Source organism: Schistocerca gregaria, chromosome 2 (genome assembly GCF_023897955.1).
Source record: "Schistocerca gregaria isolate iqSchGreg1 chromosome 2, iqSchGreg1.2, whole genome shotgun sequence".
NCBI lineage: Eukaryota > Metazoa > Arthropoda > Insecta > Orthoptera > Acrididae > Schistocerca > Schistocerca gregaria.
Genome location: NC_064921.1, coordinates 395,139,606 through 395,153,511, shown reverse-complemented (window position 1 = coordinate 395,153,511; position 13,906 = coordinate 395,139,606). Strand labels below are relative to the sequence as shown.

The following is a 13,906-nucleotide window of genomic DNA, read 5'->3' as shown; positions in this document are numbered from 1 at the left end:
AGATTTTCAGACATATGTGTATATGAATATTTTTCTTGCTTTTATGTAATAAAATGTTCCTGAAGGCAAAAATCAAACAATGGAAAATCCAGAACAGAATGTAACAATATTATGAGAAGGAAAGTTGCTACTCAGCATATAGTGGAGATGCTGAATCACAGATAGGCACAACAAAAAGACTCACACAATTATAGCTTTCTTCTGCCATTAAGCCCTTTGTCAACAAAGCAACAAAGATACATTTACACACACACACACACACACACACACACACACACACACACACACACACACACACAACTCACACACTTGTGTGCATGTTGTGTTTGCGCATGCGCGTGTGCGCATTTGTGTGTGTGTGTGTGTGTGTGTGTGTGTGTGTGTGAGACAAAGACCTTAATGGCAAAAAGATAAGATTGTGCGAGTCTTTTTGTTGTGCCTATCTGTGGCTCAGCAACCTTGGTGAGTAGCAACTTTCCTTCTCGTAAAATGTCACTGAAGTTTGTCAAAATATTTTCACTCACTCTATGTTTCTAGCCAGACTGAAAAGTGATTGTATTGTTAAAGATTTTACTTACTTTACTCAATAGCCTTAAAATAGCTTTGAATAATGACACTTGGACAGAATTGAACCTATTAATGAGCAACTGGGTAGGTATGCACACTGATTTACATTACCATTATGTAAATGACAAATACAGATAGTGTGAATTTCAACCACCTAATGACCAACAACCTGACACACTAATGTAATCACTATCACATAAGCCATTACCAAAGATGTCTCTTCAGATCCAGAGGAAGCTGCTAAATATCCAAAGCATTCAAGAAGAAGAGACTTCTTAACAGAAATAAATATGAACCTCTGGTCATTGGGAATGTTAAAACGCTTAGAAGGAGAAAGTTATTTTTAACCTAAGTTCAGTGTTAACTGTTTTGAAATGAATGGCATAAAAAAGTTAATATTTTACTAAGTTCAAGCTTCATATATTGTAAATAATTTTTAGTTGTAGTACTACTTCTAGTTGCACCAATAACAGTTTTTTAACAGTAAAAGGTTAGTAAAAATCATGTAGCAACCATATATTGAGAATGATGTAATTGGATAGACAAAAAACCTGCTCACCAATAAGTAAACGTGCAATTGCATTGTTAAAGATTTCACTTACTTACTTTATTCAACCCTTTTGCCAGAATAACAGGCCACTGGCTCCGACAGCTTGCACACTTACTTAACCTTTACTTAACCTATACTCTCCTGCTGCTGCTTGTTGAGTATATTTTTCATCTCACCAATTACATTATGTTTCCAAAAATTGATTATTTTCATTGTTATATATTAAGAATGGAAATTTAAGTTACTTTGGATATACATTTTAAGAAAACAATTGAGGCAGTCTGACATTCAATCAGTCTGTATGAAATCTATAGGTTAACTTCCCATTTTACACACATATTTTGTTTGAAATATGAACTACACAGACATGAAACGAAAAACCTTTATAATAGCAAAAAAACTGTGCAGAGGCTCTTTAAACTGATAGGAGTATTTATAATGGCATTCATATGAAGAAGGAGCATACTTATCCATCTGCATTGGCAACTATATAAAGTGCAATATAAAGTGCTGTACCAAATAGTGAAATGAGTAAGTCATACTGAAAATTAACAAAAAAATATACTACAAATGTAACATTATCTTGTTAAATATAAAAGAAAAAATCTTGGACATAACAACTACCAGAATACTGGATTTTTAGAAACATATTTACTTTCAAATGTATTCACACCAGTTTGGAAGGCAGTGGCTATGTCACAGTACTTACATTTGGATTGCCAGTAGCTTTAGATTTTTCTTTCTGTGCAAGTACAATTCCTTCAGACTGTCTACAAAGCACTGCTTTAGCCTCCCCAACACTAGCAACTCTCATGACATACCGGGTGTTACTTGGTATGAATCCATTTCCACTTTGATTAGAGTTTCCCCTCATTTTGGTGATATGACAGAGTGTAGCACAAACACCATTCTTCTGCCCCTTTTCTTTCAGTTCACTGTTTAACAAAGAAAATTTAGTTTTACCAATTAATGCAATTTTTTTTAACTGGAAGTGATGACTACGAATCTTATAATAATCAAGGAAGTAATATTGATAGAAATGTTATTGTGGAATTAAATTGCCTGTTTCAGACTGCAATAGTATAATTTTTTTCTTGTTTTGGTTTTATTTACTGCCCCATTTTTTTTCTCTGTCTCACTGCTATGATTTTTGATTGGTTTAATGTGTGATAGGAAATGTATGAATAGCCTTTTGTGCACTTACTTATATCCCCCAATACGATTCTGTGACCTAGGTTGTTCTAAATACCATTTTGCAGTGCCTTACACAATTCCGATAATACATGCCGTGTACACTGTCAGTGATCACTAGTCATATAGCATTCTGATTCTCGTGCTATGTTTCATGCACTGACCACAATCCACAGAAATTATTGCTTTCCTGTGTTAGAGTTTTGCATTTCCTTTGTATGGCAATGTTCCAGTTATATTACTAATGATATCAATTCTGAACCAGTGGTCTAGCAACAGTGCTTTTGATTACTAAACAAAACATCTTGGGTTCCAGGTTCAGGGTCAGCCACTGCTTTAAAAAAAAAAGGTGCACAGCAGTCTCTTGCCCATGGAGTAGGAAACTGACCCACTAAGATGGAAGAATCAGCAATGATCAATGGCATGAGGATGGAGAAGGCAATGGAAACCACTTCATTAAAGACACATAATGTATATCCATGGGGCATGTAGTCTGTAATTGAAAAAGTGTCATCATAATCTCTCTATTGGCAAAATATTCTGAATCAGTCCCCCATTTGCATTTCCAGGAGGCACTGAGCTACTGTGAACTTCTGTCAACAGTTCAGTGATACTGTTGTTCGCATCAGATTCAACAGCAAACTGACATGGAAAGTGATACTACAGGTACACATGCTGATGTAGCAAGCAAAATATGATGAGGTAGGGGAAGTATGTAAGGATATTGAATGAGTAATTCAGTATGTAAAGGGAGACGGTACTCTAATAATTATAGGGGATTCAGACGTTGTTCTAGGTGAAGGAACAGAAGAACAGGTTACCGGAGAATATGGGCTAAGCAGAAGGATGAGGAGAAAGAGTAATTGATATATTCAATAAATTTCAGATGGTAATGGCGAACACTATTTTCAAGAATCACAAGAGAAGGAGGTATCCTTGGAAAAGACCTGGAGACATGGGAAGATTACAGCTAGATTACACTGTGGTCACACATAGATTCTAAAATCAGGTATTGGATTGTAAGACACTCCCACGAGCAGTCAGACTCGCATCATAATTTAGTAATGATGAAAAGTTCAAGATAATCATACAGAAAAATCAGAAGGAAGATACTGAAGTACAGAAGAGTGATGAGATATGTTGGAAGTTTGCTAAGATGTGGATACTGCAATAAGGAATATCACAATAGGCTGTTCAGCTGAAGAGAAGTGCACATCACTAAAAAGGGCAACCACAGATGCTGCAGTCAGAAATATGCACAAGGAAGGCAACTCCATGGGTAACAAAAGAAAAACTTCAATTGATCCACAAAAGGAAGAAGTATAAGAATGTTCAGAGAAAGACAGGAATACAGCAATATAAATTGCATAGGACTGAAATAAAAATGAAGTGCAGGAAAGTCAAAGTGAAATGGCTGCAGGAAAAATGTAAAGAAATTGAAAAACAAATCATCACTGGAAGAGCTGACTCAGCACACAGGAAAAACAACCTTCAGTAAAATTAAAACCACGGATGGTAACACCAAGAGCACAATGGGAGTCCCATTGTTAAAGGCAGAGGAAAGAAAAGATAGGTGGATGTTTTTGGGAACAAGTGCCAGTAACATACAAACTGCGTTCAAAGTACAAAAAAGAGCCATAAGGATAATAACAAACAGCAACAACAGGGCCCACTGTCTAGAATTATTTAGAAATCTAGGCATTCTAACTGTTTCTTGTGAGTATATCTTTCAGAACATAATGTTAATTAAGAAAAATCTCAACATGTATAACACAAACAGCCTAATACATGACCATGAAACAAGATCTTGTCACCACCTCCATCTAGATAGAAAGAACAAGGCAAACACACAAAAAAGTAAATTTTATAATGTGATAAAACTGTATAACAAATTACTACAGGAAATTAAAGAAATAAATGAGCCCCTCACTTTCAGACAAAAGCTTAAAACCTTCTTAGTAAGTAAAAGTTGTTATACTGTAAAAGAATATTTAACATAGATGTAGATTATTAGCAACATATGACATTATCACCAAAATATGGTGTAATTATAAATGTGTGTATGACTAGTTATAAAAACTACACAAAATATAAGAAATCTGTTTCATTGTAAATGTAAATGTGTGCTCATGTATTATAAACTGACGACATCCATATAATATATATTGTTCCATGGATGAATAAATAAATAAAAAATAAAAGAACATTGATGGTCTCTATGAGGGGGAGGACTTATCTGGTGCTTGATGGAAGAAGAACCTGGAGTTGATAGGGAAGACATACGGGATCCGGTGTTAAGAGTCAAAATTTAAAATAACTCTTGAAGACTTGAGATCAATTAAAGCAGAAGGAATAGATAACATTCTTTCAGATCATTGGAGGAAATGGGAACCAAATGACTATACAAGTTGGTGTGCCGAATCTATGGAGACTGGTGATGTGCCTTCAGACTTTCTGAAAAATATCATCCACACAATTCCAAAGATAACATGGGCTTAAGGTGCAAAAACTACTGCAAAATCAGCTTGAACATATCATGCATTCAAGCTACTGAGAAGAAGAATATACAAAAGAGTGGAAAAGATGAAGAGCAGTTTGGTTTTAGGAAAGGTAAAGGCAAGAGTGGCACTTCTGACTTTGTGCTTCATAATGGGAGCAATACTGAAGAGGAATCAAGATACGTTTGTACAATTTGTGGATCCAGAAAAAGTGTTAAACAATATGAAATGGAGCAAGATGTTTGAAATTCTGAGAGAAATAGGAGTAAGCTACAGGGAAGGATGGATGATATACAATATGTACAAGAATCCAGAGAGAATAGTAAGACTGGAAGACCAAGTATGATGTGCTCAAATTAAAAAGAATGTAAGGCAGGGATGCAGTCTTTTGCCCCTACTATTTAATCTATGCATAGAAGCAGCAATTACAGAAATAAAAGAAAGTTCAAAGAGTGGGATTAAAATTCAGGGTGAAACGATATCAATGACAAGATTTAAAGGTGATATTACTATCTTTAGAGAAAGTGAATATGGATTAAGAGTAAAGTAGAAAAAGACAAAAGTAATTGGAAGTAATAGAAACAGGAACAGCAAGAAACTTAACATCAAAATTGGTGATCACAAAGTTAGGGAATTCTGCTGCCTTGGAATCAAAATAACCCATGATGGATGGAGCAAGGAGAACCTAAAAACCATACTAGTATAAGCAAAAAGTGCATTCCTGACTAATAGAAGTTTACTGGCCTTAATTTGAGGAATAAATTTCTGAGAATGTACGTTTTGAGCACAGAATTGAATGATAGTAAATCACAGACAGTGGGAAAACCAAAAAAGAGGAGAATCAAAGCATATGAGATGTGGTGCTACAGAAGAATGTTTGAAATTAGGTGTACTGATAAGATAAGGAATGAGGAGATTCTTCACAGACGAAAGGAACATTTTAAAAACACTGACAAGAAGAAGGCACAGGATTAGTGGACATGTTAAGACCTCAGGGAATAAACTCTTTGGAATTAGAGGGTCTGTAGAGGGTGAAAACTGTAGGGGGTACAGGGACTGGAACACATTCAACAAATGATTGAGGAAGTTGGGTGTAAGTGTTACTTTGAAATGATGAGGCTGTCATAGGAGAGGAATTTGTGGTGCGGCTTATGAAATCAGCCAGAAAAATTATGGTTTAAAAAAAAATAAAAAATAAATAAAAAAAGGGGGGGGGGATTTGCTCTGTGTAATGTCATCGATGTTATTGTATTTCTCATGCATTATATTTGATCCACACATTGCTTTTCATATACTACTGGCAACTAATATTTCATTTTTCTGAATCATATGGTTAATATCGGTTTCACATTATAAACAAAAAGATAATAGAAACGGAAAGTCAAGGTATACAAAAAGGTAAAAGCAGCTCTTCTTTTCAAAGTACGAGGGTAAATCAATTATTATCCACAATTTAGTTATATTTTCGTTTATTTTTGTATTATTGTCATTTTGTGTTGATGACACATGCTTTGTTTATTTGTTGTAATATCTTTGCAATTTTCAAGCTGATAGGTTAGTTTCGTTATCGCTGCCATGCTGTTAATCATGGCTGCTCCACTGTCTATTTGCACCAAAGAAGAGCAACGTTCAGTGATCCATGGTTTTTGGTCGGAAGGTGTATCAGAGGCCAAAATTCATCGAAGACTTTCGGTACAGTACCGGAGCAGTGTTTTGCAACAGCGGAGTGTCTATGAATGGATTGAAAAATTCCATAATGGTTGCTCAAGTGTTACGCACGATGAAGGAGCCAGAGGACCATTTACCGCCACAAATGAAGAAACCATTGAACATTCATGTGAAATGATTCTCTTAGACGGATGATTAACTATTGACAAAGTGGCCCATCATCTGCAAATTAGCCACATTTCTGCCTACAAAACCAACCACAACAGACTTGGGTTTCATAAAGTTTGTGCAAGATGGGTCCCAAAACAGCTCACATAGTTGCATAAACAAATGCACTTGGACATCTGCAGAAAAGATTTGGATTGCTATGGTAATGAAGGGAACAATTTCTTAGATGGGATCATTACTGGTGACGAAATAAGGATCCACCATTATGAGCTGGAGAGTAAATGGTGGAGTATGGAATGGGAACATTCAAATTCACCATGCAAGAAAAAGTTCAAGACCCAACTGTCCCCTGGAAAACTGATGCTTACAGTTTTTTGGGACACACAAGGTCCAGTATTGGAACATTATGGGAAAAGGGGCACAACAATAAACAGTGTACGTTACAGTGAGATGCTTACTGTCAGGCTAAGCCTGCAATTTGAAGCAAACGCCGAAGATTGCTGTCAAAAGGTATTGTGTTGTTGTTGCATGACAATGCCCATCCTCATACTGCTGCAACACTGCTGAAACACTCCAGAAACTCATATTTCAAGTACTGGATCATCCTCCATATAGTCCTGATCTTGCCCCTTCTATCACTTGTTTGGTCCACTCAGTCAGTCATTAAGGGGCTGTCGATTTGCCTCAGAAGAAGCAGTGCATTCCTGGCTCACAGCTCAACCAAGAACCTTCTTTTATGAGGGCATCAGGAAGCTTGTACAACAATGGACCAAGTGCATTGAAACACAAGGAGACCATGTTGAAAAATGATGTTCTTGTAAGTTTCCTATTTGATTACAATAAACTTTTATAACTACTTTGAGGATAATAATTGTCTTACCCTTGTACTAAGTCTAAGGTTGCTAATGGAGAAAGATGAGCTGAAAATGTCAAATATTTTACTTCCAGATATAATTATGGAAAGACAAGGCAATAATATTAAGAGAAAGTTATCAAGGTTTTGATGGCTGAGAGAGATGTAATATTCAAAACTGACAGTAAACAGTGGAGTGAACTTTAAGGCCAGTTTTTTGATAAATAGTGCAGTATTATGATGAAGAACTGTCATAGAAGAAAGTAGTAGGAGAGGAAAATGTATTTACAAATAATAGTAACAGAGTGAGGGCACCATTTGAGAACAGCCTCTCTTTGGGTTCAAACAGTAGTAGACGCTAGCAATTAAAAAAAATAAAAAAAAATATTGTTGCTGTTGTTGGGGTCTTCAGTCCAGAGACTGGTTTGATGCAGCTCTCCATGCTACTCTATCCTGTGCAAGCCCCATCATCTCTAAATAACTACTGCAATCTACATCCTTCTAAATCTGCTTAGCGTCTTTCTCGGTGTCCCTCTACAATTTTTGCCCTCCATGCTTCTCTCCAGTACTAAATTGGTGATCCCTTGATGCCTCAGAATGTGTCCTACCAACCAAGCCCTTATTCTAGTCATGTTGTGCTGCATATTTCTCTTCTCCCCAATTCTATTCAGTACCTCCTCATTAATTACAAGATCTATCCATCCAATCTTCAGCATTCTTCTCTAGCATCACATTTTGAAAGCTTTCTATGTTTTACTTCCATGCATGGCTACGCTCCATACAAATACTTTCACAAAAGACTTCCTGACATTTAAATCTATACTCTATGTTAACAAATTTCTATTCTTCAGAAAATTTTCCTTGCCATAGCCAGTCTACATTTTATAACCTCTCTACTGTGGCCATCATCAGTTATTTTGCTCCCCAAATAGCAAAACTCGTTTACTACTATAAGTGTCTCATTTCCTAATATAATAACTTCAGCATCATCTGATTTAATTTGGCTAATCCCATTATCCTCATTTTGCTTTTGTTGATGTTCATCTTATACCCTCCTTATTTTAAATTAAGATGATTAACCATCAAATGTCTATGTTTTTAACGTACATTTAAAGAATTGTGTACAGCTACGTATAAATGCTACCAACTATTCCTTATATTCATTTTCTTGGTATTATCCCAAAGAGTTTGTGGTTACATTCTTTTCTAATGATAGCACACATCACAACTTACGAGGGTGGTTCAATAAGCAATGCTCCACATTTTTTTTAAAAAAAATCATTAATATAAATGGACAAACATCCTTGTTGGTGCTTTGCACTTGATGTTTGTTATGTGCACTGGTGAAGTTTCGAACCATTCTGGAAGATGGTAGAGCAATAGTCCAGTGTCAAAATGGCGTCTACATACAACTCACATTACAAGCAGTATGCTGTTACTGAATTCTTGTGCGCAGAAAAATAAACCATGGTGAACATCCATAAACGTTTGTGTGCCCTGTATGGCTATGCTGCAATTGATAGAACAGTTGGGCGATGGTTAAAGAAAGTTTTAGCCTAAGGAAATTCAGAAACAGAGCTCCATGATCAGCCATGCTCGGGACGTATTGTCACAGCCACTGCTCCAGACTTGCTGAATAGGGACGCCATTATTTGTGCTGACCAGCATATCACAACTTGATAATTGGGTCTACAGTTGTTGGTCAGCATTGGAAGTGCATCTCCAATGATCAAGACTCTCGGATATTCAAAGAGGTGTTCACAATGGGTTCCATGAATGCTCACAGCAGACCACAAGATTCAAAGAAAGGCCATTTCACCTGAATTGTTGGAGCGTTTTGAGACTGAAAGAGAGGTCTTTCCATCACGAATTGTTATGGGGGACAATAGCTGGGTGCACCACTTTGTGCCGGAAACAAAAAGGCAAACCTCGGAGTGGCATCTTCCTCACTCACCACAAAAGAAGAAATTCAAGACAATGTCCTCTGTCACAAAAGCCATGTGACAGTCTTCTGGGATTGTGATGGCATTATTTTCATGGATGTGATGCCAAGAGGCTCCACCAAGCACTCGGAGGCATACATGAAGACTGAATAAACTCAATAACCATTTCCGATGTGTTCGATTGGACAAGAATCCTTCAGAAATCTTGCTCCAACGTGATAATACATGCCAACACATCAGTCTGGGAACCTGGGAACACATTGCCAAATTGGGGTAGACATCATTGCCTCATCCACCCTACAGTCCAGATCTAGCAGCCTCGGATTTCCATCTCTTTTGGCCGCTTTAAGATTCTCTATGGGGAACACACTTTGAAGATGATGAGAGTGTCAGTCATGCAGTGAAAACTTGGCTATGCCTACAGGACAAGAGCTTTTACCTGCAAGAAATGCATGCTCTTCCACAACATTGGCATACGGCCATAGAGCATGATGGAAACTATGTAGAGAAATAAGACATGAACAAGACATGTTGATGTATATTGTCACCAAATTCTGACTCTTAACAACAAATATGCTCTGAGAAAAAAAAAGTAGGGCATTACTTATTGAATGACCCTCACAGTTTACAGAGAATTTCAGTTTGTAAGAAGCATTACAAATATCATTTACAAGCTTACCGGTGGGCAGACAACATTGTGTATTTCATATATTCATTTGCAGTTTCTTTAACGGTTCTTTCCTCCAGTAATATTCGTGGCACTGCTTTGGTTAGAATAACTGGTAACTCATTAGTATTTCCTCCATCAAACATTCCAAATAGTCCCTCAGTATTGCAGAATGCTGGTAGTCGAATCTGGCTTATGTAAAGTCTGAAATATATAACATTTCATATACATGAACTTGTTCATATATACTTCACCAGCTCATATCAGAAGTGTATGGGCACTAATATTTGATCAAACCAGTTGCCAGTATTCAAAATGGAAAAACAGTTATACAAGACATTTAAAAATATAAAAGTAAAAATATTCAGAAGCAAGATATAGCAATACTGAGCATTTTGTTTTACTCAAATCTTTGATTGGCATCAAGCAACATGCTTCTATTGACAAATCTCTTCTACATAATTCAGTCCCTCAATAAGTAAATACTATATCTGTCAACAATCTTATGAAACTTCGTTTTAAACTATGAAATTGAAGATTTTTTTTAACCTTTGTAATGGAAAATTTCGTTTTTAGGTGGTTAAACTAGATGAAACAATGGGTATTTAAGAGCAGGAACAGAACAGAAACTACCATATCAAATCAATTAGAAAATTTGGAGAGGAAATTTAATTTGTAAGGTCATAAAGGCTTCATCTTTTGTTAAAATATTTGTGATAACTACAAATGTCCAGGATGAAAACTGAGTATGTAGTAAATGGAATTGGATACAACCAGGAGACACTGCCCAACGGGCTGAGGGTATTGACAGTGAATCCACAAAAAACCACAGAAAGCCAACAACAGTGGTGGACAGATAATGAAGACAACGAGTTGGGAGAGTGAATCAAATCGAGAGCCTAGAGTTAGCAATATCAGGAACCAAACAATGAGTGCATCAAACAGTATGAGATGTAGCAGGAACATGACTGAAGTCTGGGCCTCTGTGCTGCTAGCTTTATAGTGTAGCCATGAGCACCAAAGACTGGCACAGAGGGCGTGGCCCATGAATAGTGCTGAGGTGGTAACAGCAGCACTCACAAATTTTAGGAGTGGTGCCTAATGGCTGTCGTCTACATCCATGTGTTCTGACAGACTTTCTAAATTGTCGGGCGAGGACACCCAATTCCTGCCTCTCAAAATGGACACATAAGGACTGAAGTGAACTGGATGATGTTTTTGCAAGATGAACCAGAGGCACAATTGGTGTTCTGGTGAAGGAGCCCGACAGCTGGGAGAAGAAACGTCTGATGTTGGGCAATTTGCTGGAGAATGGTAGTATGGGAATGGATGGATACTGTGGTGAGATCTCTACCTCCATTCCTGCACCCACAGAAGCTGCTGGCAGTGCCCTGGAGTGCAAATTGTACCTGTGTAGTTGAGGGATTTGCACGGGTGGACACGGCAACTCTGAGTGAACCATTGATGTTGTTGGAGCCAGTAGTTGGGGGGCAGAGTTTGTTGGTGTGCCAAATCCCTTTGACATGGTGGCAACTCAAAGTTTGAAAAAACAAAAATCCCTTAGAATTCCAGGTGTGAGGAGGAACAGTGTTTAAAGAAGCTCCTAATAAATTAATGGTGAGCTGGGTGGGGGTGGGGGGAGAGGCAGCCTCTCAGCTGAGATATATACCAGCACTAAACAGTAGTTTAACCACAGTTTTTGAACATCAATAATTACGGAGAGAAAGCTTTTGACAATGTTGACTGGAATACTCTTTTTCAAATTCTAAAGGTGGCAGGGGTAAAATACAGGGAGCGAAAGGCTATTTACAATTTGTACAGAAACCAGATGGCAGTCATAAGAGTCGAGGGGCATGAAAGGGAAGCAGTGGTTGGGAAAGGAGTGAGACAGGGTTGTAGCCTCTCCCCGATGTTATTCAATCTGTATATTGAGCAAGCAGTAAAGGAAACAAAAGAAAAATTTGGAGTAGGTATTAAAATTCATGGAGACGAAGTAAAAACTTTGAGGTTCGCCGATGACATTGTAATTCTGTCAGAGACGGCAAAGGACTTGGAAGAGCAGTTGAACGGAATGGACAGTGTCTTGAAAGGAGGATATAAGATGAACATCAATAAAAGCAAAACGAGGATAATGGAATGTAGTCCAATTAAATCGGGTGATGCTGAGGGAATTAGATTAGGAAGTGAGACACTTAAAGTAGTAAAGGAGTTTTGCTATTTAGGAAGTAAAATAACTGATGATGGTCGAAGTAGAGAGGATATAAAATGTAGACTGGCAATGGCAAGGAAAGCGTTTCTGAAGAAGAGAAATTTGTTAACATCGAAAATAGATTTAAGTGTCAGGAAGTCATTTCTGAAAATATTTGTTTGGAGTGTAGCCATGTATGGAAGTGAAACATGGACGATAACTAGTTTGGACAAGAAGAGAATAGAAGCTTTCGAAATGTGGTGCTACAGAAGAATACTGAAGATAAGGTGGATAGATCACGTAACTAATGAGGAGGTATTGAATAGGATTGGGGAGAAGAGAAGTTTGTGGCACAACTTGACTAGAAGAAGGGATCGGTTGGTAGGACATGTTTTGAGGCATCAAGGGATCACAAATTTAGCATTGGAGGGCAGTGTGGAGGGTAAAAATCGTAGAGGGAGACCGAGAGATGAGTACACTAAGCAGATTCAGAAGGATGTAGGTTGCAGTAGATACTGGGAGATGAAGAAGCTTGCACAGGATAGAGTAGCATGGAGAGCTGCATCAAACCAGTCTCAGGACTGAAGACCACAACAACAACAACAACATTCATGGAATTAACACACTTTGAAATGTATAGTTTTTTTAAATTTGTGATTTATAAAACTCAACAAATTCAGTTTCAATGTTAGTTTAAAAATGCAGAATACCCTGTGATTTTATGAAACTCCTGAAATTCCCTGAGATTTCCATGATTTTTCCAGGTAAAATGTAATTCCCTGAGAATTACAGGTTTTTCAGGTCTTCCAGAATAATTGTCATGCTGTTGGAGTGTCAGCTGTCATAAGGCACCACTCATGTGTGGTCACCATCATAGCTGACATTCATGAGGGTTTTATTTCATATGAACATCCTCAAGCAGCTGAACCTGAGGTATCATCAAGCATGTCAGGTGTGAGGTTTTGGGGGCTGCAGTGCCAGGAGATGGAGCACAGTACACAGCTGTCATCCATGGAGGAGCTTCACTGGACTGTGGTCCTGGACAGGGTGGTTCTGTAGGTTCTCAGGAACACAGCCATGATGGTGGTGGATGTGTCCATAGCTGTCAACATTTGTTATAATGTTCACACCTTCTGCTCTACTTCACTATTACAGGATGAGTGAAAAATGGGCTAAGCTGGAGTGGACATGGTTAACTGTTCCAGGTACCTCTGGAAGATTGATAGGGCAGAAGAGATTGCAAAGGGCAAACATTTGTATTTATACAAGCCAAAGGGTGTAATGATGACCATAATGTGTTGTGATTCCTCATCTAGTGGGATCTCTAAATAAGTGCAAACAAGGTCTGTTTTAGAAAAATATTCACCACAGACAAGTTTTAGGAGGAGGTCCCCTGGACATGCAGGGGGTGCGTTTCCATGTGTGCATGGGCATTGAGTGTCGATCCAAAATCTCCACAGGTGTGGAGGGAGCCATTTGGCTTCATAACCACTACCAGGGGTGTGCCCCAAGAACCCTAGTTCAAGCTTAATGGCTCTCTGTTGCGAGACCAGCAGTGGATGTGCCAAAAAGAAACAGGCACAGCATCTGGACATTCAGAAATATGCACCTCG

General features: G+C 37.8%; 1 protein-coding gene across 1 annotated transcript in view; it reads right to left on the bottom strand.

The window, feature by feature from the left end:
• Positions 1–13,906, bottom strand: part of LOC126322142 (protein phosphatase PHLPP-like protein) — a 413,563-nt gene that overhangs the window by 22,888 nt on the left and 376,769 nt on the right. The window contains exons 16-17 of the mRNA XM_049994260.1: positions 10,118–10,309; positions 1,827–2,052 (exon numbers count right to left, since the gene is read on the bottom strand). Coding sequence (XP_049850217.1) covers positions 1,827–2,052; positions 10,118–10,309 — 418 coding nt within the window. The remainder of the gene's footprint in view (positions 1–1,826; positions 2,053–10,117; positions 10,310–13,906) is intronic.